This window comes from Alligator mississippiensis, chromosome 7 (assembly GCF_030867095.1).
Source record: "Alligator mississippiensis isolate rAllMis1 chromosome 7, rAllMis1, whole genome shotgun sequence".
Lineage (NCBI taxonomy): Eukaryota > Metazoa > Chordata > Crocodylia > Alligatoridae > Alligator > Alligator mississippiensis.
In genome coordinates this window covers 13,662,537-13,690,292 of record NC_081830.1, presented here as the reverse complement: position 1 = coordinate 13,690,292, position 27,756 = coordinate 13,662,537, and the positions used below count along the sequence as shown (strand labels likewise).

General features: G+C 55.3%; 1 protein-coding gene across 1 annotated transcript; it reads right to left on the bottom strand.

The window, feature by feature from the left end:
- Window positions 1–869: 869 nt before the first annotated feature.
- LOC132251766 (maestro heat-like repeat-containing protein family member 2B) lies at window positions 870–8,996 on the bottom strand. Its single transcript, XM_059731696.1, has 17 exons — window positions 8,856–8,996; window positions 8,512–8,634; window positions 7,510–7,662; window positions 7,141–7,167; window positions 6,767–6,889; window positions 6,537–6,616; window positions 6,034–6,169; window positions 5,784–5,879; window positions 5,027–5,150; window positions 4,595–4,761; window positions 3,822–3,974; window positions 3,079–3,233; window positions 2,646–2,784; window positions 2,242–2,432; window positions 1,525–1,662; window positions 1,213–1,324; window positions 870–983 (listed from the first exon to the last, which is right to left on the bottom strand). The coding sequence occupies exons 1-17, from the start codon at window positions 8,994–8,996 to the stop codon at window positions 870–872; spliced, it is 2,172 nt and encodes a 723-aa protein (XP_059587679.1).
- Window positions 8,997–27,756: the final 18,760 nt, after the last annotated feature.

Sequence of the window (27,756 nt, the reverse complement as noted above, 5' to 3'; positions counted from 1 at the left end):
AGAGTATTCGAATGGGGATGGGGAGCGGTGCTCACTCACGTGGTCGAAAAAGGCCCTGACGTGCATCCCCACAGCCAAAATGACGGGCCCTGTACTGGCCCCTAACTGGCTGAGGACCTTGGCCAGAGATGTCATGCCCTCTGTCATTAGCTTATCTGAAGATGGCACGAAGGAGGCTTGGACCAGGGTGTCCAGGATGAGGGTCCGGTGGTGTTTCAGCTGGACAAACAGAAGACGTGACACACGGATCAGCACCTACGCTCCTTACCTCTGGGGTCCCCGTTATTCCCAGAGCATTCAGGACTTCATCTGTCCAAGCAAGCCCCCGTGGCTACATTCCCGTATGCCTGTGAGATGCAAAGCACCCACTTCTGCACCAAAAGTATACTTGTCACCCCAATGGTCCGTAGAGACACCGCAGGGGTGAGAGAGCAACACTGGAGATATGTCGGGGGGTTGTGCACCCTTTCAGCCCTGCCTCATTGTCCGGTCTCTACTGTCAAGCTCCGGTCCAGACATGGCAGAGGGATTTCGACCTCACCTGCTCAGGGGCACCATGTGCCACGTTCCCCAAGGCCCTGGCTGCCATCTGCCGAAGAGCATAATTGCTGTCCTTGGCTCGTTGCACCGGTAGAAGAAGGGCTGGGTTCAGCAGCTCCTCGTCCTGGATGGACGGGACACTCATAAGCTAAAAGAAACCAATGCATGCATGAGATCCAGCACAGTCATTGCCAAGAGCCCAGCCCTGCAGCAGAAAAGTATCCCGTGCCAGAGCAGAGTCCCACAAAACACCACGAGGAAGAGCCTCAGCCCGTGGTGCTCTCCTGTTGGACGTGGGCATGCTTGTCTGCTTAGATCCAGGGCAAGCATCAAGACAGGGGCCTAGTGTGAGCGGGAGAGGTGGTGCCGATGCGAGTAGATGGGGGCACTGCTTGGTTGAGAGCAGCGTCTTCCTGGGATGCTGGGTGCTTATAGAGGATGCACTAGTTAGGACCAAGCTCGGAGCTGCTGGCTAGAATGAGGGCTCGGTAAGGAAATCCCTCTCCTTGTCACGTGGCAGAAGTGGTGAGGCATGGGCAAGGGCAGAAGAGAAACCTCTCAAGTTATTCCAGTGATCCTCCCTCCTAGGAAGGGGCTGGGACACTGCCCAGGGAAAGAGCACAGCAACCAGCCACCTTTCCATAGAACTGCTCATTCTCTACGGGGCCTTACCTGGCTGAGGAAGGCTGTCCCTGTGAGCCTCAGCTTTGGTGACGCAGCCCGCACCCATTTGAGGATCTCCTTGATAAAACTGGGCGTTACCATGCCCGACAGCAGCAGAGCCCTGCAAGAGAAGACCCCTGGCTGTGGGACCGGCTGGGCACTGCCAGCGCTCGGTTGCTAGGAGGCGGCAGCTCTCATCTCTTGGGGCACAAGCTCCCTGTCCCCAGCCCCACGCAACCCTGCAGCTTCGGCACAAAAAGTGCCCCCTCCGCTGCTCTCCCCTCTGCCTAGAGCGCAGATGCAAGGCAGCCTGCCTCTTACCTGGCCAGCTGGCACACCCCCTCGTGGTGTGTCTCTGGGCACTCGAGCAAGGGCCACGTTCCCTCCTTGCACAGGGATGCGGCCACACTTTCCCCTACGCCCTTCGAAATGGCGCAGGCCAGGGCCTCCATGGAAAGCCTGGGGAAAGAGAAGGCCACGTGGACAGGCTGTAAGGAGGTGCTGCAGCCGGAGCAGGACCAAAACTCCCTGTCACTCGGGAGGTGCGTTACTCAGACACTTATACACACCCAGCCAAGTGCGGTGGGATACCCATGTGCCTGGCCCCCCAAAGGGAGAAAAGGCCCTGTCTGCCCACAGCTGCAGCTGTAGGGATGACAAAGGTCTCCAAACTGGTTGCTACTTCTGCTCTCCAAGCCTTCCCGATGGCTAAGGCAGACAGCTCAGATCAAACCGATGCTGCCATTGTTTCTCATGCCTTTGTCCCCTGGCAGGGACAGGGCGGGCTGGGCTTTGCACACATCATTGCTGGAAGCCAGAAGGCAAGCATGGAGGCTCTCCCAAGCCCAGAGGAGGTCAGATGGGAGGATCAAACAGCCGTAACATGTCAGACTCGGCCCTTGGCAGACAAGCCCCGTGTCTTTCAGCTGCCAGGACCAAGACAGCTCAGCACAGCCCTTGGCAAGGAGACATCACCCTGCAGGCAGCGGGCCTGAAGTGAGGCCAAACCTGGGACAGCAGTCTGAGCCTGCCCCTCACCTGCAAGGGTTGCCCACTACGTGGACTTGGCCATCCGTTATGCTGCTCAGGCTCCCGCTGGGCGCTGGCATTTTTTGCCCCACGGTGTGGCTTGTGTGCTCCACAAGAGCACGCAGCATGGCTGGGAGCATGTCCCTCAGCACTTGGCCACACTGCAGGGTGCTGATGATTTCCAAGGCAGCACAGGTTGCCTGAAGGGAGAGAGAGGACCAGAGTCAGCCCGGGGAACACATCTGGAAATCCACAACTCCAAGTCCAAAGGTCTCTTCCTCACATCCAGGAGAGCGCAGGACAGCCCGGGGAGCACCTCCCTTAGCAATTGGCTCTCCTCCCAGTCACATCCCTTCCCAGTCAATCCCTTCCCAGTCACATCCGTGCACACCTGGGGCTGGGCTCTCACTTACTGCCAGTGGCTCAAATGCTGCGGTGAGCGAGCTGCTCTCCGTCTCAGCCCGATGGTCCAGCTTGGTGAGGAGAAAATGCAGCACGTGGACGGAGAAATCATCGCCTCCACCCACCGCCCGCCACAATTCAGAGGTGTCACTGCAAGTTAATCCGAATTACATATGAGCTGCGGATACTCTGGTGATGTCATGAAGCAATAGGGCATTGGAGCAAAGGCCAAAGGTGCTGCTGGGGTAGGACAGGGTTGGGTCGCAGTGATTCCTCTGCCAATGCCATTAGGCACAAGCCTGGCATTTCCTACACAACCCCACCAGGACATGGCTCTCCAGAAGTCATCCCAAGGGATCTGCACCTGGCTTGACCCTCTACGGGCTTTTCCAGGCTGTGGGATCTGCGTGTCCCTCGGTACAGGAGGTGGGGAGTGGCAAGTACCTGTCCATGGGCAGAGGTCTACAAAGCAGGCTGCTGGTGACGGCCTCTACGTGGAAGCCTGCTAGACTGGCCACAGCTTCCAGCAGGCAGCTCTTCCTGCGCCCTTCCTGCATTGTGGGCATGTGCATTGTTATGGTGCCCAGGATGTCCGGCACCTGCAGGGAAAAGAAGAAGAACAAGGGCCCTTGCTCACTCACCAGCACAAGACAATCCAATCCCTCCCACGCTTGGTAAGATGCTGCCATCTGAGCTATCCCTTGCTTTAAGGGACTAGCGTCCAGACACTGCCACCTCAGGGTGATCCTTAGCAATGAGCACGTCCCTATGCCCCTTCCCGGGGTGAAAGTGGGTGCTGCTACACATGCGCCGACACCCACCGACCCACAACCCTCAGCCCCTCGTGCACCCATGTGCACACACCTACAACCTAATGGCATGTGCCACCTGGGACCTATTTCTGCCTGCCTTAACCTCGCACATGCACCCCAACCAATATCAATATCTGGGAGCTGATTTAAGATGCTCATTTTGGCCCTTTGCCTGTGGGGGTGCTCAGGTGAGGACCAACAAGCACCACCAACTTCACACCCCCTGATCCGCGCATCCCCATCTCAGGCTAGCAAGGGAAATGGCCCTTGCTTCATGCCCAGGGATCAGCGGTAAGATCACTGTCCACACCGCATGAAAGCAGCATTTGAAAAGCATGAAGCAAATGCAGAAATCCTCCTCAGCCTCAACTTTACCTCCTCCAGCAGGGCCTCTCCATACTCCTTGATGATGCTGAGGAGCCAATGTCCTCCTGCTGTGGCACATGTGGGGCTGGCTCTCAGCATGCCATTCAGCAGGGTCTCCATGAACTCATGGGTCTGGCTTGATGGAAAATATTTCCCAAGGACCTGGAGACAAATTGAAAGAAGGGAAACTGCGCTGAAGTTCTTCTCCAGGTGAGACAACTGGTGAAGACCTAAGAGCTGCTGAACGATGGTTCATGAGCAGGTGCTGCAGGAGGGATCTAGCTCCTCATTGGGAATGGCAGCTACCCCAGAGCTCAAGGCTGATGTTAAAGAGTCGTGCTGTGCAGAAGCCTCTGCCCTATGGTGGCGTGGTGTACGTGCAAGAGGCAAACCCTGAGCTTAAATGTTGCTTCCGTCTTCAATGGAGAGAGCCTCATTTGACAACACCAAATGATCCCAGCCAAGCTGCGCCCCAGGATATGTCGAAGCAGGCACAGAAGGTGACCAAGTCCTGGTTATAGCTCTCATTTGGGTGCTGTACTGACACAGGTTTCTTCTTGTGTGCAAGGACAGAAATGTCTGCAAAACTTTCTGAGCTAGCTCTGACTTCTTTTTCTACCATGCACATGGGGAAACAGCAGCAGGCAGTGGATGAACAATAATTGTCCCTAATGCCTCCACCATGCACTCCACAGGAAGAGGTAAACCGTGTGAGCAAAGGAGTGGACAGTGAAGGACGCCCAGTCCCCAGAGTCCCCACACCAGCCTCTTGAGACACTCACCTTGGCCATGCGGGAGGATGCGGCAAGCACAGTCTCGGGGGTGGAGGCTTTCAGCTCCTCCCGGATACCCCTCAGCTCCTCCTCCGCTGCATCCATGCCCATGGACTGATCTGGAATAAAAATAAGGAGGAAAGAGGGCCGTAATGACGTCTGATACAGTACCTTGGCTCCATGGAGGACCCACGTGCAATGTCATGGGCAGTGCGGTCCAAGGGTGATGTCTGAGCGGCTTCAGGGGGGCGGAGGTGCGGTGGGATCAGAGCTGCTACAAGCCTCTCCCCACGCAACTCTCCTCTCCCAGGAGGTCATCCCAGGGCCAGTCATGGGTCTTTTGAGATAACTTTAGACTAGTAGTGAATGGACAGAGAAGAGCAGCGTTTCCAGACGGAGAAATGGGGCAGAGATACTTGCACCTACTCCGAGTGCCCTCACCTTGTATGGGGAGGAGGCAGGCAACGCAGTCAGCAGCCCACAGCCGGGATGTGGCGAGAGAGGCGCAGGTGTAGGGCGCCAGCAGCCCCAGCAGGAACCCAGTTTTTCTGAAGGGCTCTTGCAGCTGAGAAAGGAGGAGAAAGACCTGAATGAAATGTGCCTGGGTCTGCCTGGAGTGACATTCAAGTTTCTGGTCTTGGGAAGGTGAGAACAGGAATGCATCCCTGTCTGCTAGGCAAGATGTCTGCGTCTCGGGGGTAGGCTGCCACAACGACGCCAAGACAAGAGAGAGTTAGCCCATACTTACTCTGCAGTAGACGGCCTCTCGGCAGGCGGCAAGCAGCTGGGCGCTGCCCTGCAAGGCCCTGTCCCTCTCCCACTCCTTGTCAACTGAAAGTCATGGCTCAAGAAGCTGTTGGGAGAGCAGACTACTGTCAGAGGCACCTCCAAAACAGCTCAGATGAACCATTTCAACCACAGACATCACCATCGCCCCTGACATCCCTCCAAGCAACCTGATCCTTTCACCCTCTGGACACATCCCAGGGGAACCGTCATTGCCCTGAAGCCGCAGGACCTGTGCAGTGACCCTGGCACAACAAGGGGCAGCTATGAGGCATGTCAATGGGATGCCAGCCCATACCCGCAAGGACACCTCTCATTTGCCCTGCTGAAGGAAACCTTCCTCCCTGTCTCTTGGGGCCCATCCCCGCCTTCCCAGAAAAGAGAGCTCTGCCTGCTCCTGCTGGCTACTCACGTGGAACATCTCCATGACCCAGCTCTCAGTGGGGTCTTCTTCAAGGAGGCCTCTCATGAGCTCGCCCAAGGCCTGCATGGACAACTCGTGCAAGGACTGCAAGCGGGAGACAGAAGAGGGAAGCTGGAGCGTGTTCACAAACCCCAGACCCCTTTGGGGAGGCCGGGGGTGACTGCCAGGCCCAGGGCCGGCTGGGGATCATGCCGGTGGTCCCAGCAGGCGATGCCACAAGTTGGCTCTTTAGGCGTACCTGTATTTGCAATGAGTCCTGAGCTGTCTCCCCCTCCTGTGTCAGGTGCTGCACAGCTGGGAGAGGTACCAGGCACCTGAGGCAGGTTTCAAGCAGGCTTCTGTTTGCATCCCGATTCAGGGAGGGTTTCACCTTGCTGGTAGGAGACAGAGAGGAAGAAAAGCCCTCCGTCAAACTGGAAAGTGGGTCTAGTGCTTAGATACGATCTGAACCTGGAACCCGAAATCCAGACACCCCTGGGCATGACGGCTGAGAAGCTCTTGCACTGCCCACCACTCCTACTTGTCCCACCACCACCTCCAGGTCTTTCCATCCAAATCCCCAAGCGGACCAAACACATTGCAACCCCCTGAACCCCGCTGCAGGCAGGGCAGCCTGTGACTGGAGCCCTGCATGTGTCTCTCAGCTCCACATCTGGCAGGAAGAGCACCCCAGGGTGAAGCAAGGAGCTCATCTCTGAGCAGGGCATCCCAGCGCTGAGAGCCAGGGCACGAATCGCCTACCTCAGGTGCTTAATGGCAAGCATGGCCGTGAGGCGAACAGGAGAGGCCAGGGAATCCATCGGTTCCTCTTTTATGAAGTCCTAAAAGGCATTAGCAGAGATGTGACTCAGGGGAAGACGGATGTGGAAAGCAGTCTGCCCCCACAAAAGAGCCACTCCCAGGAAAACCAGTCCCGCTCCGTTCCCCCCAGGCCCTTTGCAGTTTGGGCCCCCGGCCTCCTCCCCACTCACCAGCATGTACCCCAGCAGCTCCTCTTTGTACATGAACTGGAAGCTCTGGGAGCCATCAGCGTCCTGGATGGCACGGCTGATCTCAGTGACTGACTGGATGAGGGTCAGCTTTAAGTCCAGGTCCTGAATTTCATGGGGGAATGACAAAGAGATGGGGATGAGGAGCGGAGAAGAACCGAGGTCCAGAAGGCAGCCTCCTTTGCACCCCTGAGAGATGTCTACAAACCCCAGAAAGCCCCAAATCCACCCCTGTCTCAGACAAGGTGCATGGCAGTGTAGGGGCTCCCGCCTGGGGTAGGTCATGACGCCTCAGTGACACAGGGAGTTAGGGGCTGGGAAGTGCATGGGCAGAGGTGGGCTCGTTGAACATTTACCTTATTGAGGATGGTGATGCCAAGCACCTGGGAAATAAAATGCAAAACTACCGTCAGCGCCTGGGACGGCCCCAGAGCGCAGCACACTGCTGGGTCCAAACAGAGGCCGGGCTGGGGAGCGCAGAGCAGTGCAGGGGCATGAATGCACAACCCCTGCCAGAGCAGGTTGAGAGGAGCATCTAGCCCAGCACTCTCCATACATGGGTCCCTCCCACTGCCCATCGCCCCAGGAGCATGAACGCGGATGCTCCTCACAGGCAGGAGTTCAGGGTCATCAGAGCATCCGAGCCATCCAGGCACCCCGGTGCAGAGCAGACCTCAGTGCCACGGCAGGCCTGTTCCCACCACGCTGCACTCCCAGGCTCCTACCTGGCAGCTGCTCATGTAGTGCTGCAGGACCCTCCTGGTGATGTCACACTCCACGCGGGGGAGCAGCTGTGTTTGGGGGGCATGCACAGCTATTTGGCTGTAGGCCAGGATCAAGGCCCTGTGGGTCCTGCCTCTTCTCCCCTGGTGAAAGTCCTGCAGGGGTAACACGACACTCACACCATGCCCTCTGCCCCCAAGCAGGAATCCCTGCTGACCAAGGAGCTGCCCCAGCAGCGGTACCAGCTCTCCTTGCCAGCCCCACAAGACCCACAGCTCTCACAGCACCATCCCCAGCGCTTTGTTTCAGATGCTCCCAAGCCTCATCATGTCCGTCCTGCACCTGGGCGGCTTGGCAGAGAGAGCTGCCGTGCCACGCTGAGCCACGGAGGTGCGGACAGGGGCAGGCGAGAGTTGGTGACCTCCAGGAACTGAGGCAGCAGGCCTGACGGTGGGGCAGGGGGTGGGAGTGCAGTCCTGGGTCCCAGCCCCTGCTCCAGGGCCGCCTCGGGCATTTCGCCATAACAAGTCCCTTGGCACAATGCATTGGGAGGGCCGGTGTGGAGGAGGTGGCCCTGCCTGCTGTGCTCGGTGCAGAAGCTGAGCCCCATTTTCCAGCAAGCACGTAGGTGTCTTTCGACCCCCCAGCACCTGCCCAGGGACCTGGGTGTGCACACGGGCTATGCACTTGGAGCTGGTACTTTCAGGCTGGGCAGTAGGACTCGTGTCTCCTCTCCCACAGCTAACGGAAAGAGGTGAAAACTACACAGTCTCCTTCTCTGGGTGAACAACAGATGTATTTGCCTCCAGGCCCAAAAGGGGCTCTTTGAATGCTGACGCATTAACCTGAGGCATAAAAAGTGTGACTAGTGCAAACTGCGCTCCCCACCATCTCAGCAGACCTCTGATGTGGAGCACGTCCCCTGGGAGAGGGTGCCACTGCCAAGCTGCTCTTCTCCAGGGTTTGTAGGGGAGGAAGCCGGAGAAAGCCCCCAGCTCCATTACCTGCAGGAGGCTGATGATCCCAGACACCTGCACTTTACTTATGGCAGCACCAAAGTCCTCCAGGGTGCTCAGGGTGAGGTCCAGGTGGCCCTTGGCTGAGAAAGCCAGGATGCTCACGACTTGCTGAAACCCAAGAAATGCATTGGTGAGTGGGTCTGACCCAACCCGAGCATCCTCCCCATGTCCCATTAATGCTACAATGCGCACCCGACCTGGAGCAAGACAGGGGGCTGTGCGAGGGGAAGGCCAAGGGAAAGCCGTGTAGCAAACCGGCAAGAGAGAGGTGAGGACACGAGGGGAGTCAGGGAAGACCTGGCCGTGTCTGGACAGAACAGGGCCCTCACCTCTCTCTCCGAAGCGTCCATGTAATCTGTGTCCTTCAGAAATTTCTGGAGCTGGGATTTCACGTAGGCAACATCCTGGCAAGAGGCCAGCGTGGTACGAAGTGCCTTATATAGGAAAGTCTGAAAGAAGGAGACCAACATCACCAAAGAGCTGGGAACACAGCAGCCTGCTACTTGGGACAAGAGCAGCCCAGAAACACCCCGTCCCCAGGAAGGACCAAGAAAGCCCAGCCCCAGCACCCAGCAACTACCCCACTCTGTGCAGGGAACTGGCAACTAAAGGCAGGGACAGCCCCTCTGAGCAGCTCCCTTTGGGGCAGTCAAGTGGGTAGAGAACCAAGGACCATGCCTTGGATCAAGAAAATAGATTGGAAAAGCACAAACTCTGGAGAGAAATTTTCTGCAGCCTTCCTGCCCCAGCACCGCGAAACAGGTGCAGCAAGCCAGGCTTCACCAAGAGCACACACCTTCTCCGGGGAGGAGCAGGCATAGCTGGCTGTCTGCAGCTGCAGCTCCAGGATCAGCTCTCTGCTCCATGCATCGTCGTCAATGGTCTGCAGTGTCCTGTTCAGGAACTGAGGGCCCAAGTGAAGGGAAGCAAAGGGATGGGTGCATGGGCTGAGTCGTCATCCTCCTCCTCTGCTGTGCCCTTTCTAACACCCAAGAGGCCCCGAGCAAGGCCTCGTCCCCTTCCACTTGAGCTCAAAGACACTATGGAAAGGCTGGACGATCCCAAATGACAACTCTGGACGTCAAGCCAGACTCAAGGAGACTGGCAAACCTTCCAAGTTGGACTCCTCCTGCCTTATTAACACTCAGCACCTCATTTCCCTGAGGTTTGAGGGAACACCCCTTCCCAGACAGCCCTCCGCGGTTTGCCTGGCTGCCGTAACAGCTCTGCGAGCCGTCCTGTACCTTCAGCAGCAGGTGCTCCCACCACACGTTGTCCTGGCAGGTCTGAGCAGTTCCTGAAAGTGGGAGGCAAACAAGAAGGATGTCACTGCTGTCGGCACTGAAGAAGAGTCCCAGGTGCCTCCCTGGGCATCCCTTCTGCGGAAGCTCCTGCATCCGCACCCTGGCACCTCCTGGGTCCCAAAGTCACGGGCCTTGCCCCCCATGCTCAATGGGTCCAGCACACATCATGCTGACAGGCCTGGGAGTTGTGCACAGCCAGTCCCTGCAGAAGTGGTCGTAAGAGGAATGGAGGGTGCTCAGCACCTGGCAGACATGCTCAGCACAGCTCGGCACAGGGCTGGGATTTGCAGAAGGGCAAAGCGCACAGAGTTTGCACTGGGGGAGCCCTTCAAGGGCAAACCCTCCCCTGAGTCCCATCAGCCTCAATGCTGTCTGGCCCCTGGGTTCGTCCCCTGCGACAAAGAGCAGAAGCTTTCAAGCATGTGGCGCTGCGGCAGGGGAATGGCACCACGGGGCGCTCCCCCCCGGGTCATTACCTTCCATAGTCATGAGCAGGATGGGGATCTTGATCCTCCACTGCTCCCCAACAGCAGGGTGGATCATGCGGTGCAGAGCCCACAGTCCCCGCAGCACGCGATGCGCACGGGTCCTGTCACCCAGGGCTGAGGCAACCACCTGACAGCGAGAGAGAAACAGGGGCTCAGCTCTGGAGCGGGGCTGCACGCCTTTCCTTAGCAGGGAAACCGGCCTCCAGCACACATGGCCAGAGCCTTCAGCCATCAGACACAGGCCACATGCTGTGCTTGGCCTCTCCACAGGCTGTGAGGCGGGGGCCGAGCCTGGCTGTGCTCCGCGAAGGGCAGGGAGCTCTGCCGGCAAAGGGCAGCTCGCGTGCGGGAAGAGGCAGAGCGTGCTCCTCCAGCCAAGGCAACGGGCACGTGTCTCCCACCCCACTGCCCTTCCCCACTCCTCTGGCAGGGACCTTTCCAGGGTACTCACCAGGAGTCGTGCCAGCAGCCCCTGGGCACTGGGAAGTTTGGCTGGAGAGAGAAAGAGGGCATGGCCATGTGTGACTGCTTTGCAACAGGGTGATGCTGCTACAACCCCGTACATCCCCAATGTGCCCACCCATGTATGCTCTGGGCCCTGGGCACATCTGGCACTTCCATGGCACTGCCCGTGTCTGGATTGCAAGCAACTTGCCCAGGGAGCTTGCCCCCTGCCCCTCTGTGAGACAGGCGCTGCTCAGGCACCCCTGGATGAGTGGGGAAGCTGAGGCAGAAAGGCCCTGGGATTCCCCTATGGCACAGCATACATCTGGGGTAGCCCTGGGCTTGGGGGACCCACACCTGCCGGGTTGTAATGACCCAACTGAGAGCCCCAATGTTGGGCCTTGCATTATGGACACAAGAGGTCAAGATCTTCCAAGAGGCCCTTGGAGCTGGTTGAATGCACAGGGATCCGGATTGCAAACCTCCTTTGCTGGGGGGTGTGCCAGGCGCCGCTTCTTCCTCCCACTGCTGCTGCTCGGCCAGGTCCCCGAGGCATCGGCACAGCGGGCTCAGAGTGCAGCTGTACTGAGCCGGCACGATGTACTCCAGCAGCCGGGGCCATAAGACCTGGAGAGAAGAGCCAGACAGCTCCGACTCAGCTCCCACTTCTCCTGCACCCGGGAGATGCCTTGATAATGCAAGGGCACCAACTGGTCACCTACTTGGCTCATGCCACGCACTGAGACGTCCACATTTTCCAGCAGCTCTACACAGGTGGCTCGGATGCTGTGTTCCTCCTCAGCATCCGCACTGCAAAGGTTTGTGGACGACTGCACAAGACACAGAGAGAAAGCTCAGGAGTAGCAGAGACACTAGCAGGGCACTCAGTCTCCATCTCTTCTGCAGCCAGCGTGGGTTACGTCTTGACAACTGCCACATTTGTCCTTCCCTTGTCCGCCCAAGAAAACCTTTCACATTCAGCACAGCGCACACCAATGTGCAGGCGTCACCCCTCCGCTCCGTCTGCCCCGGGGGCCAGCCAGCTCAATCCTCTGTGTCCCCTCAATGTGACTGTCACTGGCCAAGCCACGTCCTGGGCACCGAGACACGTCCTCGGGGTCTATTTTTACTCGAGAGCATTTCTGTTCTCAAGTGACTCTGCCTGGCTGCCCTGGGGCGCCCCGTGCTCCTGCTCCAGCCAGTACCAGGCTTCCCCCTGCTCCGACATCAGCACCAAGCGCCCACCCTCCATTTCTCTTACCATTTGGCTGCTAGATGAGCTGGCCTGCTTGAAAATATAGGCCACCAGCTCCCAGGCCCACTCCTCCAGGCCGTGCACAGTGAGCACCGTCCTGCTGAAATGGAGCACAGCCTTCTTCACCTGGGAGGGAGGAGAGGACAGGTGGGAATGAGGACAGCCCTTGTGCCCAAAGGGTAGAGCGGCCGGCCATGGCACGAGCCCTCCCTCAGCCCTTGCACAGGGTGGCAGGGAGGAAGGAGGGTCCTCAGACCTCCAATTTGACTTCAAGGTTGATAAAGAGGAGCCCACTCACACGGGCAAGACAGCAATGTGTCCTTGACATGCAACAGCCCCATGATGGCTGCTCAGGGAAAGCAGATGCCCTCCCCACCCACCAGCAATGGGAGGGATAACACTTCCCTGGCCCCCGGCTCTCCCCAACTATGGATGCAGAGGGGCAAACTCCCTGCAATGGTTGCCCTGGAGATACTGGGAGGGAGGAAAGGTTTTTCCTACACGAGATGCAAGGATCTGGGGTGGGAATATTGTGCCAGGCCCACGTGCCATCCCTGGCACAGCCACTGCTCACACACCACCTCACCTCAATGCTCTCATCACTGAGCATGCCCCTCATGGCCTGCACCATGTCACATTTTTTCTCCCGCATCTCCGGCACTGGAAGGAGAAGGAGGGCATGGTGTGGGCTTGCTTTGGGCACCCACCTCCACAGTGGGATGCACCCCGGTTTCAGAAGACCTGCTTGTGGTGACCCGCACGGCCCCCTGTCTCTACTCTGCAACCAGCTCTTGGGCCAGAACAAGGTCTCATTCAACCTCTTCACTTGGGAGTGTGGCCAGGAAAGGTGCCCGAGCAGGATTTGGCCCCAGCACTCCTGCATCATCCTGCAGGATGCAGGGTGCTCCCGGCCCTCTGGGACCGAGCAGCAGAGGACGGAGGTCTGGCTCTAGCTCTCGGCAGCCAGGGCTCTTGCACGCAGCCGGAGCGGGACAGGTTATTAGTCCTGGGCAGTCCTGACGCAGGGCCTGACGGGTCAGCCGAGACGGCAGCCGACACGTTTGCTCTGCTCACACTTACGGTCAGCAGCAAGGATGCCACTGAAAATGGAGAGGGACGCCACACGGCTTGCCTCCTTGTCGGCCTGGAGCCAGGAGCCCACAAAGGAAATAAATTGGTCTGGGGAGAGACAGGCTGTGGGGAGAAGAGCACAACCCTGGTGAGCTCAGCGCTCCTCGTTCCCGTTCCCCCCAGGGTTTGGCCCAGTGCAGGGAGGTCCGAAGGAAACCCCCGTGGCACCTGGACTCTCTCGTCCTTACCGAGCAGACCGAGACAGTACAACACCTTGGCGTGGTTCTCTGGTCTCGGCAGCTGCGCGTGATCACACACCTGTGGGAGGAAGGGAAGGGAAGGGAAGGGAAGAGAAGGGAAGGGAAGGGATGCTCCACAGTCCCATCTGGATGGGGATGAAAGTGTGGCGTGGATCCGCAAGTCCCACTTTCCATGACTTGAACCAGAGTTTTCCTGAGCCCCAGGAGACATCACTGCCACCACAGCAAGAGCCAACAACACAAAGGTCAAGACCATAAACCAGAGGGGATCCTGGCTTCCAAGTCCCTTCAGCAGCACGGCTGCTCTTGGCTGGACTCGTGCCACGGGGGGGATCATTCTGGGTCTGACTCACAAGGAAAAGGGATTTGCATGCACCTGCTCCAGGGATTTGAACTGGACTGAGGGGAAACTAGGAGGCCACTTCATGTTTTCTTCTTCTTGGGCAAGCAGAGAGCTCACCAGCAGAGTGGGGCTTTGCACGGCCATCAGCTGGCCCTATCGGGTTCACGGGACTTGGACCTGCTGGGCCCAGGATGAGCGGTACAGGACCGGCCGTCCCTTACCTGGTCGTGCAGGGCGAGGCAGACGATCCCGAGTGTCCCGTCAGGGAGAGGCACCTGAAAATCATAGGCCACCTCCAAGACCTGGCTCAGACTCTGCAGCAGAAGGTGGCCGTCAGAGGGAGGGTCAGCGAGGGCAACCAAGGACCTCTCCTCACCCCCACCCATACCCGCGCAGACCGGCACGGGCCAGGGCTGCTTTCCCAGGCAGTATCTCACCATGGTGACATGAAGGTTGTCGACCCCTGCCCCATACTGCTGCAGGAGACAGGGCAGGCTCTCAAAAACAGTATCACAATGCCCCTCGTCATGGAGGAAGAGACCCATGGCGGGTCCCAGAGCCTGGACCGCAGCCTGCTGCAGCTGCAGAGAGGGAAGGCAGGACTGAGTCCCTCGCACAAACTTGCTGGGAGGTTGCTCTGGACCAGGCTAGTGTGCAGAGGAAGCAAACTCCTCCTTGCTGCCACCTCCCCAGACACCACAAGAGACACACCTGGAAGGCCCTGCCCCTACCCCAGTGCTCACTGCCACCCATTAGCACACACAACTGCATGCCGCCTGCGGGCAAAGCATTTCTCACACATGTGAGATCACCCCGGACACAGGGTGTCCCTGCCACGACTGTACAGACATGCACACATAGTGACACGCAACGGATGTGCTGCAGGTTTAGAAAGACAGCAGCCCTCACCTCTGGGTCCTCGCTGCTCAGCCAGCTGCTCCTCATGAGACTGAAAAAAGGGAGCACGTGGAAACAGTAGTCGGCCGCCCGATTGATGGGAAACGGGACCTCGTCCCTGACCTGGAACTTCATGTTGGCAGCATGAGCAAAGCCTTGCACCACTGCGGAGGGGAGGAAAGACAGGGTGTTTGCAGCGGAGGTCCCCTGGCCAGTGCGGCACGCTCCGGCGCGGTCCAGGCTCGAGGTTCGGCCCTGGGTGCCCACCAGGGCACCTGCAGGAGGGACTGGTGCTCACCTGCACACAGTGCCCGCTTCATCTGGCTGGTCTCCACCAGCCGCAGCACGTAACGCAGTTTGCTGAGCGTCATCACCAGAAAGGGCTCAGACTTCAGGGCTGCAGAAGGGATGGGAGGACACACTGTGCTGTTGGAGACGTTCCTGTCCACCTTCATCCCTCACACTCGGCACCGGGGCTGGGCTGGGCTGGGCTGCCCTGGGTTGCCTGCTGTGGCCTCCCCAGCCCGGTCATGCTGGGTGAGCAACACACTGGGGCTTTGCGGATGTCCAGGAAACCCCACAGTGACCTCCCCTACGTAGGGCAATTCTGTGTCTGCTGCCCCGGCCATGCCCAGATGCAGGAGAGGAGCAGGGGTGCAGGGGCATGTTGGGGAATGGCACCTGGTCTCCACTCCTTCCCATCCCAAATGCTTTTCCAGCTATGACGGGAGTTAGTGCTGTCTCCTTAGAGCCAGGAGGCAGACTCCTTGGGCCCCAAATCCAGGTCAGCTGCGGTGGCCCCATTGGGCAGAGGTGGTATTCATGCCCTCCCTCCACAAACCCTGAGCAGAGCCACAAGCGAGGGAGCAATGCTATACCATAGGCTGAGACCAGGTCGCCCAGCGTGATCAGGAAGGACAGGGGTGGGAGCTCCATGATGTCCATGTGGCTCTGCAGCTCATGCATCACCTCGTTGTAAAAGGTGCCGGAAAGCGCCACGAGGGTTTTTCCTGCCGCCAACTGCACTTCCTCAGTTTCTTGCTAGAATAAAAACAGAAAACTGGAGCAGGCGCCCGGCGCACACTTGATACCGCCGTAAGTCAAGCTGGGGATCAAGGTCCCTCCTCCGAAAGGGAGGCAGAGTGGTGCATTAGCCTCAGCATCTCCACTGTCTTAAGTCCATGCCATCCTTGGGTAGCCCTTGGCTCCAAGCAAACTGCTTCCCCCACCACCTACCAGCCACACACTAGAAAAGCTGCTCCTGAATTCACCAAATCCCCCTAATAATTCCCTGCATGAGAGCCCTCACCCATGAATGCCAATGGAAACACTTGGATGAACAATATTTCGGCTCTAGTTGTGTGCTCAAGTGCAGAATTCACCTGGGCTGCAGCACACAGCTCCAGCATGGACCAGGATATGTCTTGGGCAATGCATGCTGGTGCTGCCCCCAGTAAAGCACCTCTGCGCTCTGGGCTGTCCCAGCACCGGAGCTGCCCCAGGTTTCAGAGGAGCTCAGCACTGGGCTGGATCCTGTCTGTGCTGTGCAGAAACATCTGGAGATCGGTCTTCAGCGAGGCTGCAGCCCCTAACCAGGGTCCGTGCAGGAGGCGCACCGTCGGCTCAGGCTGCACCGGACCAAACAAACTGGGCACAGACTAAGGCTTTGTGTGGAGCAACTGGGCCGAGCTCACTCACCTGGGTCTCCCTCAAGTCTTTGGAGGCCAAGTGAATGATCCTCCCGACAAGGCTCCTATCCAGGCCCTTGATGTTCCCCTGCAAGACTTGCTCCAGGCTGGAGTAAACGGTTACTCTTGTCTCCTGGGAACACACCGGGAGAGAGAACCACGAATGGGGTAGGCTTTGCTTTGGGACCAGCGCCTGACCATCCAGGACTATCGTGTTGAACATCAGCCACCCAGGATCACAGCAGCTCTGACAGGGAACTTGCTCCCTGGACAGGAACACAACCCCGGCCCTGGCATGCAGATGTTGACAGCTGGCACTAGCAAGGGAGGTGTGTCAGGCACTGGGAGGGCAGGATGCACCAGGGTGGCGGGAGACGCAGAAATACAATCAGAAAAGCAGCCAGATGCATCACAGGCACCGTCCCCCGCGTGCATTGGGGAGGTGTCCCTTACTGACACACGTTTCCTTCAGCCACGGGGACACTTGGGGAGTGATAAGGGGCTGCTGGGTGACCCCAAACAGCAAATTTAGCATTGGGTTGCCAAGCAAAATGCTGCCTTAAACCATTGTGTGATTGGGTGTGTTGCTGAATGCAGAAAGGAGTGGAAATACTTGTAAGCCAGGTTCCCCTGACACAGTGGGGTCATCCGTGTCTAAGAGCACATGAGGTGGGGCAGGGGTGCTGCCGGGATCTAGACAGAGACTCAGCACCCTTGGCTGGATGCCCAGCTCTTTTCCTGACTTGCTGTGTGCCATGGGCACCCCACTTCACCTCCTGGGACACAACGCTGAGGCTTTCCAGGCTCACGCGGTTGCTGGGAAACTATAGTTTATGTCAGCTCAATGCTGCACGATACTTGGAGGAAGACGCTCAAGAGGCTCACAGCATTATGTGCAGGGTGAGGGCTTGTCTGAATGTGGCTTATACCACACCCACCATGCACTGGGAGCGGGGAGATGATGCCCGTGTGAGCGTGCCCTGATGTCATAGTGACATCACAATAGACCGAGGGCATGTTGTATTGGGACCTTGTTTTGGGGGAGAAGGAATGGGAAAGACACAGCGGATGGAATGGGCAAGGACCAGCCCTACCTCCTCCCGCTGGAGTCTCTCCAGCACAAGGCTCACAGCAATGGCCAGCTCCACGTCCGATGCCTGGCCGGACCCTCTCCCTGCAGAGGCATCACTGGTGGAAAGACCTGAGATGGAGGGAAAGGACTCTGCTGATCTCCATGTGAGATGTCACCTTGGTCTCTCTCTTCACCCCCTGCTAGCAGCTCTGCCGGAGCCGAACCCTGTGGCCTGGCTCCAAAGCAAAGGTTTCCTAGCACAGCACCCACAGGACAGCTCTCCAGGCCACCCTCCTGGGACACTTTCCTTACAGCAACTTAGTTCTGCCAAAAAGTCCTTCATTGTCAGTGGATGGAGATGATGCTCTGGCGTTTGCCAGCTTCAAAGCGTTACAAGCTATAATCATCAGTCCCGTGTGCGATGGCCACGGCTGGACCAGCCACAGGGACCTGGTCAGGGAGAGGAAGATGCGTCTTCCCCTTGCTCCTCTTCCGACTCTGTTATGCTGGAAGATTTGCTTGCAAAATAACCCAGGCAGTTGAAAGGGAAATTACTGGGACATTTGTTTTCAGGAAAATAAGGGCTGTCATGTAGACAGTGACAAGTCTTTTCCCCTTGGCAATTAGTTGGAGAATTGGGAGCACACACCATGATTGCTTAGGGCCAAAGTTTTCAAAAGTTAAGGTGCCTCTACACGTTCTGGGGGTGCGGAGGGGCTCTTTAAATTAGAGTGGTTCCTCAACAGCCACTCGAATGAAAACGGCTCATCCTCACATGTATTAAGTCTTCCACATTTTAAAATGGCCATGAGATCCCTTGCAATCAAGCTTATTCAATACGCTTTAGTGAAAGGACCTGATGTAGCTGATCAGGCTATATGAGGCACGGAGAACAGCCCGGGCATCTTACCGCTGCCGTGTAGGGTCAGGTCCATGTCTTCCATTATTCAGAAATGGCTTCAACAAGCTTTCTGTCTCTCGCTCGCTGAGCAACTCCTATCGCGAAGGCGTCCGGAGCCACTCAAGCCCCAGGTCCAGGACGCAGGGAAGAGGTGAGCCATTATCCCTTGTGATGTAAGCACCACCATGACAATGAGATGACCACGTCTGACCTCATAGAGGGCTGCTGACCAATGAGGGGTTGCGTATCGTGTCAGCTCTCAAGTGGCTGCACAAGGCTCCACATCCAAGCGTCCCCCGAGGAGGCTCAGTTTGTTTAATGTAGGAGATCCCCGGCCCTGAGATCACCTGGGAGTTCTTCTGTCTTCTCAAGCAGCGTGGTACGTCCAACACCGAGTTAGTATTTCGATCTGCCCACAGGTGGATTTTTAAGAGATAAAAACAGGGTGGCACCGGGAAAAGCTTCCTCCGAGCTGCTACTTGCTTGGCCTCCTTTGGTTTGTCATCTTGTTGTCCAAAAGGGCTTGTTGAAGCCCTCAGATGCTACAGGACTGGGTTGCAACCATCTTGTCCAGACTGAGGTTTGGCACGGTTCATGTTGAAGTTACATGTACTCATCATGGCCAAGGCCCACAGTGCATCTGAATGATGAAGTGTCCTTCTTTAGCGTGACTGGGGGACATGATTTAGGGGGAAAGACTGAGGGAAATGGGCTTATTTAGTCGGGAGAAGAGGAGACTGAGGGGGATTTGATAGCAGTCTTCAGCTACCTGATTTGGGGTTCGATAGAAGAGGGAGCTGGACTGCTCTCAGCGGTGGCAGGTGACAGCACAAGGAGCAACGGGCTCAACATGCAGCAATGGAGGTTTAGATTAGATATTAGGAAGACTTTTCTCACCAGGAGGGTAGTAAAACACGGGAACAGGTTACCCGGAGATACGGTGGCAGCTTCATCCTTCATCCTGCCCTCCCTCCTGGGGAAGTCTCCCCTGCACCCTTTCTTCCCTCCCCTCTCCTGCCTCAGCACCCATCCCAAACATGCCCGTGCTCTTGTAAGCAGACACTTTCTGCAACTTTCGGCAAACTTTCCCGCTCCGCCGTTGCGGGGATCCTGAGCCCTGCTGCAAATCCGCACCAGGTACGCCTAGATTATTGCTGCCCAGAGCAGGGAGGGGTTGGACTCCATGAACCTCAGGGTCCCTTCCAGACCTAATGTCTACAATTTCTATGACCAGGGGTTGTCCAACCCCTTTTGAACACCTCTAGTGATGGAGAGTCCACAACTCCCCTAGGCAGCCTATCCCACTGCCTCCCTGTCCTAGCCATGAGGAAGGTTTTCATGCTATGCAATCACAACCTACTTGGCTGAAGCATGAAGGTGTTGGTCCATGTCCTACTCTCCACAGCAAGAGAGACAAGGTGTTTTCACTCTCCTTCATAACAGCCTTCATTTCTTTGAAGACTGTGTTCATGTTCCCTTTGAAGTGCCTTTTCTGCCAGCTGAACATGCCTGTTTCCTTCAGCCTCTCCTTGCATGACTTGCCTTGGAAGCCCTTTCCTCGTGTCTGTCACCCAAGTACATTGAATCCCTCCGGAAATAAAGGCTCATTTCCACTGGCCCTGCTGCTAGAGTGACCAAAACCCATTTCCAACATCACAAGTGGAAAATACATTTTTCTCACTGGTCATCTTTTCACTCAAATCCTGATATGAGGCTATGATAGGCGCTAATAAGGGTATGCATTTATTAAGAACTCTGAGATCCAGCAGGAATCTCCAAGAATTTCTTAATAATTCCCTGTTTTTTCCCCAAATCCATTGTGATCTTCCCACCACTCCTGCTCCATGGACTATCTCTCCATCCTCCCAACCTCGACCGCCCAGAGCTGAGCAGGGAGTGAGCGGCACAGCTGTCCATAGCTCCATGCTCCCTCCGGGTCCTGGTTTCTGAATCACTTTGGCTCTGTTCCTGAACGCCGACTTTCTAGCTGTCCCCTTGGATGTATTAACCTAGTACCTGACTCCTGAACCCTAACCCTGCCTGTGTTTTGGGCTCTGCCTCTGGATTTGATGAACTGGTCTCTGACTCCTGGCCCCTGGTGCAGCCTATGGTTTGACTCCTGCCCTCCTGCAGTTGTAGCCTAACTGCCAAGCAAGGTCCCCTGCCACCCAGTCCCTGACATTAGGCCCCAGTCTGGAGCAAGGTGGTCATAAAGCTGGGGTATTTATGGGGATGGAGGTTTGGCATGAAGCCTGCTAAGCGGGGTTGCCTCCTGGTCTCCCAGTGGCAGTAGGTAACACCGGAGTCGTCCTTCTTCAAAGTCTTCGGGGAAGGTGAAACCTATAATCGTACAAAGCCAACCATTTCCATCCCTGGAGCAGGGAAAAAGAATAAAACAAGTTATTATGTACAACGGGCCCTTTCCCTCCCTCTGCCCCTTCTCCTCTCCTCCCTTCCCTGGTTAGAGCAACACGCACAGTCCCAGACAGTTTGCACTTGCAGCTGTTCATCGCACAAAGCAGGGGGTTGTGGTGCTGGGGGTGCTCAAGTGCATGGTAGACAGCCCCAAGGTTACAAGTCGGAGGCCACAGCAAAAGTGCTCGTGGTGCGGCCCAGCCAGATTCCAAGAAACGTGTGAATTCTGCTAAATACCTCGTCACCAGGACATGTAAAAGGAAAGGAAATGCAAACAGCAGCAAGAAGGCTCCTCTCCACACCTATCCTGTATAACGGTTAAGTGGATTTTGAACTGAGATGGGGCGGCGGTGCTCGAGCCAAGGTGCAGTTTTGTGGTGGGGCATAGTGCGCTGGCTTATTTCTAATACAAGCAATGCAAATCTGCCCTCTCCTGACACATTTAGTGTATTGACAATCACTTTGTCGCAGGGCACCTCAGTGCCTGCTCCTAGGGAGTAGAAACTGCCAGGCGGAGAGAGAGAGCCCTGGCAGGACATAAGGAGCACAGCTGTGGGGTGCCGGAGCAGCTAAGGAGAGCCAGCTGCTTGTAGGAGGCAGGGCCTGGCCCTTATAAAGCCCAGGGCTGAGGCCGCTGTTCTCTGCCAGCAGCCGGAGGGGCAGGAGCTCCTGGAGCTAGGAGGCGAGCAATGCCAGAACTGCTCTAGCTGAGGGAAGGAGGGCAGCTCTGAGAGGATTGCGCACTATGGTTTAGCCAGGTGGCTTGGAGTTACGTTGTTACAGCCAGAGAGCCTTATGTTTGAGTTATAGCCAGGAGGCTCGAGTTTGTGTTCAGGCTTTGATATTACACCGGTGGTTTGGGTGAGGCTGTAGGGGTTGGAGGAGGCCTCGTAGGGACCCACAGGGGGTGGGACCCTGGTGCCAGTGAGAGTGCAGCTTGTGGCGTGGAGCGCAACCAGTGGGTTGCAGGCGGGGAACATAGACCCTGGGTTGTGTGCGGGGTACGCAGACCCCAGCCCCAGAGAGGGGCAGCTTTGAGGTGCCCCAGTGCGCGCATGATGAGCCCCAGAGAGGGGGCCATATAATTAGGTAGCCCAGTAGGGGCACAGCCAGCCCCAGAGAGGGGGCGATATTATTAGGAAGCCCAGTGCGGGCGCGGTGAGCCTCTGAAACAGAGCTAGTGCTGCGACAAACCCTGGAGCAGGGCAGAGTGCTGCGGTTGCCCCGGCGAGAGGGGGTAGTGGCGCGGTGAGCCCTGGGACAAGGGGGCAGCAGCGCGGTGGGCCCGCGAGTCAGGGGGCGTTGCCGAGAAGTCCCCAGAGTGGGCGCAGAGACCCCAGACGGGGCCGGTATTTTAGAAGCCTGAGTACAGGCGACATTACAGGGAAAGCCCCCGGAGAGGGCACTATTGCAAAAGCCCCAGACAAGGGGCGACACTACAGAGAAGGCCCCAGAGAGGGGCAACGTCACAGGGAGGCCCCGAGTGGGCTCAGAGAGCCCACGAGAGGGCAGTACAGCAGGGGAGGCCCCAGAGAGTGGGTGAGAGTACGTAGAGGAGGCCCGAGAGAAGGGCAGTATATATATATAGAGAGAGACATACCAGCGTCTATCCCATCTGCGAGGCTTGGGGCATGGTATTAGGGGTTGGTAGGAGCTACGCGTAGCCCATAAGGCTAGGGTGCCCCAAAGCACCCATGGGTGCAGGATAAGACCCGAGAGGGGTCCAGGAGTTTACGTGCCCAAGAAGACTCAAGGCAGCCTCCCAACTATACATAAACATCAAAGACGTGGCGGGCGAGAATTTGAGGGTGCCCTTGGGCCGACTTGGCACGGGGAGGGGGTCGTAAGGAGATCACGGCCCTCCTATAGGACCCCGCCGTGACAGGTTCCTACCCTGGAGTGGCAGGAACAGTAGTTTAAACTAAGGAAAAGCAACTGGTGAACATGGATAGTGCTGGAGGCCTGGGGTGAGTTGTGGGACTTGGGGTCTCAAGCAGAGTGGAGTGTATGCAATATTAATTTCCTAGGTCTAATTAGACAGCAAGAGATGAAAGAGGAATTGGTTCTTCTTTGTGTCCTGGTGAAAGCAAGGTTTTTCCTGATTGCTGAAATGAGTAGAAGCTATTAGTTTCCTAGGAATAAGGTCAGCAAAAAGCAGCTGCCACAGGGAAGCTCCAAAAGTATGCATATGACTTGATCTGGCCAGGACTTTGTGGTTGCATTTATTCTTCTGTGACCATGGGGTGAAATCAGATGAAGGCATGGTTGTGTTTCCAGAGTGCTGTAGTTGTCTGCCCTGGGGTCTGCCAACAGAAAAGAGGGGTGTGCTATTAAAGAGAAGCTGTGAGTGACACAGTCTCACTTTTTTTGGCTAATAGGACTTTGTGTCATGGGCTGTGTCCAAGAGGGACTGAGTCTGTAGCCTGATGGTTTGAGCACTCCCATCAGCCTTAATAGAGGATAAAGATTTGATTTGGCAACTTTGGCAGAACCACATCTGGATTAGTAAACAGCTGTAAACACTTTAGTATTTTAATACTGGCACCCCTTCTCACCTGCCATATTCCCAAACCCCATGGGGCTGGATTGAGGTTTCTCCATGCCCCTTCCCCTGCCCACACCCCTTTTCTACCTGAGGCACATCAGGGCTGGCTCATGCCCGTTATCCCTGCCTACATGGATAGATTGGGCCCAGGCTGCATCCCCTCCCTTCCACATGGCAAGGTTGGGGCCAGGCTGTCTTTCCTTCTCCACCATGTGGCTGGTGTGAGGCCAGGTCACCTCCCTTTCCCCTGCAGGGCCCAATTAGTTCTGGCCACTCCCTGATGCCCTCATTTAAATGCAACAGGCCCTGCCTTGCATCCTACATGTGCTGGATCTGCACTACAGGCCAAATCTGGACTGCAGATGGATTGAGCATAGTACATCCATCCTTAAGGGGAAGAAGGTTGGGCACCAGGGCTAGATGATGGGCACCTGGGTCCAAGGACTTCCAGCTTCCTGTAGCAATGTCCTAGCTATTGGGCTTTGGAAGCAAGAGACATGTTTTCACTCCTGAGGCTATGTTTGGTAATTATGGATGTTAACAATTTTTTATAGAGGTGGACAGGTAAAAACTTCAACAAACCCTTGGGTTATTCCGAACAGCGTGCATAGTTTTTTGCCAAGAAAGATTAATAGCTGAATAAAAGCAGAATCTTACAGGATGACTACCAGGATGCAAAGCTGGCCAAGTTTATGGTGTCCACAGCAGGGGATCCTCCAAACAGTCTTGCAGGCAAAGAGTTTACGAGGTGTCACTTAGAAGTGCCCAAATCTCCCCTACTATTTATAGAGGGCCAGTAAACATGATCTTAATATACTAAGAAATGATCTCTTATTGGTTTAATTTCTTCGCTTCACTGAAACTTTCTGAACTGGATTAAACCAAATCTTTTGTGGACCAGAAGTTTCAGTTAGTTAAAACTGATATCCTTGAGAAAGCAGTAGGACCAAGAGGGAGACTTCCTTATTTCCCCTTTTATAGTGTTCCCAGATTTTACAGATGGTAACCAAGAGTCTGCTGCTCACTATAAATGTAAAAGTAGCTCCCTGCTTTCTTATGTCACAACAGCGTCTTTAAGCTCTCTGGCACAGCTCCCCTGCTACAGGCTTGTCAGTAGCTTCATAATGAGTGACAGGGCTCACCTATGTGATGACTATGCTAGTGTTGGACAAAAGAGCCAACTTGTGGTCTCGCTCATTCAAATTTAGTAAATGGGATGTAAAGAATTAACATTAACCTAGTGATGATCAGCCCTAACCTACCACACACACATACTCACATGTACACACAGCTGCTGCAGCAGTGAAGTAATGATGCTGATTATACCTATCTGAGGCACTGCAGGTCTACTGTCGATGGCCAGTCGAAGCTTCTTTGAGGCGGTGTCTTCTTCAGAAGGGGGTCGCCAGCTCTGTCCTTCTGTTTCTGTAGATCGGATGTGGATGAGAGGATGCCACCAGGACCCACTCTTCACTGCCTTTTATACCTGTCTTGGCAGGCTTCTGTGGTGTCCAGATGATTGGGCTGCCCAATCTGGTGGGGACAAGTCACCCCATGCCCTGGACTCATGGACACCCTAATCAGGTTGCCCAGTGCTGAGGTGGCAAGTTGCTTCATGCCTTCTGGCATGTAGGTGTTTTGGGAACGATCCTGCAGCTGCTTTAGTTCTGTCACCATGATTAACAGCCCAGGAATTGGCTGCTTCAGGCTTCTTAACTTGTGGTTAGTTGTTAAACTAATCTTGTTCGCAATGTTGCAGAAACACCCTTGATCTTATTAGCTGTCATTTATAGGAATCTTATAGCTGTCATTTGTCTACAGCAGCACTATTAACTCCCATTCATACTTTCATTCGCTGGGTGATCAGTAGGGGTGTGTGAAGCGGGCCCGATTTGATTCAGATTCAGCCCAAATCAGGGACAGCGATTCGATTTGTTGATTTGGATCACTGTCCCTGACTCGATTTGGTCAAATCCGAATCTGAAGACTTGATGCTGATTCAGAGAATAAGCTATTGGGACATAGACTCAGCTTTAAATGATTTTTCTACATACCTGGAGGTACCAGCGTGACTTGTGAATGCTGCAATGCTGGGGGACATAGAGCGTCCCACATTGCAACTATGGCTGGGAACATCATTGTAATCCTTATAACTATTCAGCACCTCCACACACCCCCACCTACTTGTTCCTAGGGAACTTGTCCTGCTTAGATACCTGCTTTACTTGTACCCTCCTGCCCTGGATGCTGGCCAGCTTCTTCACTGGAGACAGAACCACTTCATTCTCTGGCTGTTTCATTCAATTTTGTTTCTCTTTTATGTTGTTGGTTGCCAAATGTTGTCTTTTATCCATGATGTCTTATGTCCACCAAACGGGTGGCCCTCCTCTGAACTCTTTCCAGGCTAGCCACATTTTTTTAAAGTGCGGCACCCAGTATTGAACACAGTACTCCAACTGCGGCCTGACCAATGTCGCATAGAGGGGGAATATTGCCTCTCTGGACCTGCTTGAGATGCATCTTTGGATGCATGACAAGGTATGACTGGCCTTGCTGGCTGCAGTCTGGCATTGGCGGCTCATGTTCATCTTGGAGTCAATAATGACTCCAAGATCCCTTTCCGCCTCTGTGCTTTCAAGAGGGGAACTCCCCAGCTTGTATGTGTGCTGTGGATTCCTTCTCCCAAGGTGCAGCACTCTGCATTTGTCTACATTGAACCCCATCCTATTCTCATCTGCCCACTTTTGTAGTCTGTCTAAATCTAGTTGCAGCCAATCTCTCCCTTCAAGTGTGTCCACCTCGCCCCACATCTTAGTGTCATCAGCAAACTTGGACAGCTTGCTTTCCACCCCCTTGTCCAAGTCACTGATGAAGATGTTAAACAGTGTGGGCCCGAGGACTGAGCTCTGGGGTACCCCACTGCTCACATCTCGCCAGGTTGAGTACAACCCATCCACCACTACTCCCTGGGTGCGCCCCATCAGCCAATTTTTTACCCATCCAACTGTAGGCACCAATGCCACAGTCACTTAATTTATTAATCAGAATGGGGTGAGAGACAGTGTCAAAGGCCTTCTTAAAGTCTAGAAAGACTACGTCCATGGCGACACCATCATCCAAGGATTTAGTTACCTGGTCATAAAAAGCAATCAGGTTGGTCTGGCAGGACCTGCCTTTGATGAACCCATGATGATTGCCCCTGAGCATGATCTCCCCAGGTAGCCCCCGACAGATGTGCTCCTGGATGATCCTCTCCAAGAGCTTCCTGAGCACTGAGGTGAGGCTTACAGGCCTGTAGTTACCTGGGTCCTCCTTCCTCCCTTTCTTGAAAATTGGGACCACATTAGCCAGTTTCCAATCCCCCAGCACCTGGCCAGATGACCACGAATGTCCATTCAGCCTGGCCGATGGCTCCGCGTTGACCCCTGCCAGCTCCGTTAACACCCTTGGGCGGAGAGCATCTGGACCTGCAGATTTAAAAATGTCTAGCCCTTCCATTATAGTGAATGGGTGAAGCATTGAAACAGCATCAAAACAGCCTCTCTGTTTCAATGAAGCGAAATGGAACAACTGTTTCGAATTGAAATGAAATTTGAAACAAAATGCTGTTCTGTCAAAACCTTGAAACTCAGGTCAAAACGGAACAGTGTCATTTCACACAGCCCTAGTTTTTGCCATATCAGCCATTCCTCAATAACAGCACGAGTGCATGCCAATTGTGCACACCTTAAGGGGAGACTTCTATCTGGGCCTAAGCGTAGGAAGCCTGAGGTTGAAGAAAATGGGTGTACACTGGCTTGAAGCACAGAGAAGTCATCCAGCAAAATCCATTAGCTATTCTTATCTGGAATAATTTTAAAATGAACAATCTGGTGTCAGGACAACCCATTCATTAGAGCAGGGTGTAAAATGTATTTACTTTAACAAAATTTTTTATTTCTGCTAGAATTCCCCAAAACCCATGGGCCAGGACTCAATCATTTTCCACAGTTTTGATTCCTGTCATTTCCATTTGGTGGTGATGATGGGCACTTGGGTTCCAAAACCTCCAGCATCCCATTGGTATGCCCTAGCTATTGAATGTTGTGGGCAAAGGGTATGTTTTCCGTCCTGAGTCGGTTTGGGTTTGGTAGCTATGGGTTTCGGCCAACTCCATTTTCAGGAGTCTTACGAGTGCTACACATAAGCAAGGATTGTGTGTATGTGCTTTGGCAACTAGTGGGCATGCCCAGTCTGTGTACACAAAGTTGTTCAATGTCTTCCACGTAGACAGGACTACGCATCCAAGAAATGGATTCCCTGGGCAAAATTGCTAAAAATGCCCTGTACATGGCCCAAAAATGGACACACAGGGAGCTAGAAACACCAGAATATCACTCCAGTGATCTTGTGAGAAAGTCCAGAGAAAGCTTGTGACTGAGCTAGGAAGAATAACAAAAATTATGTGGTCTCCTACTCCTGCCTAACACAAAACTGTCCTTGCTCTCTAATCACAGGGTGTTGGGATTCCCCCTGAGAACTGGGACTTTTGAAGGGCTCAAAATTAG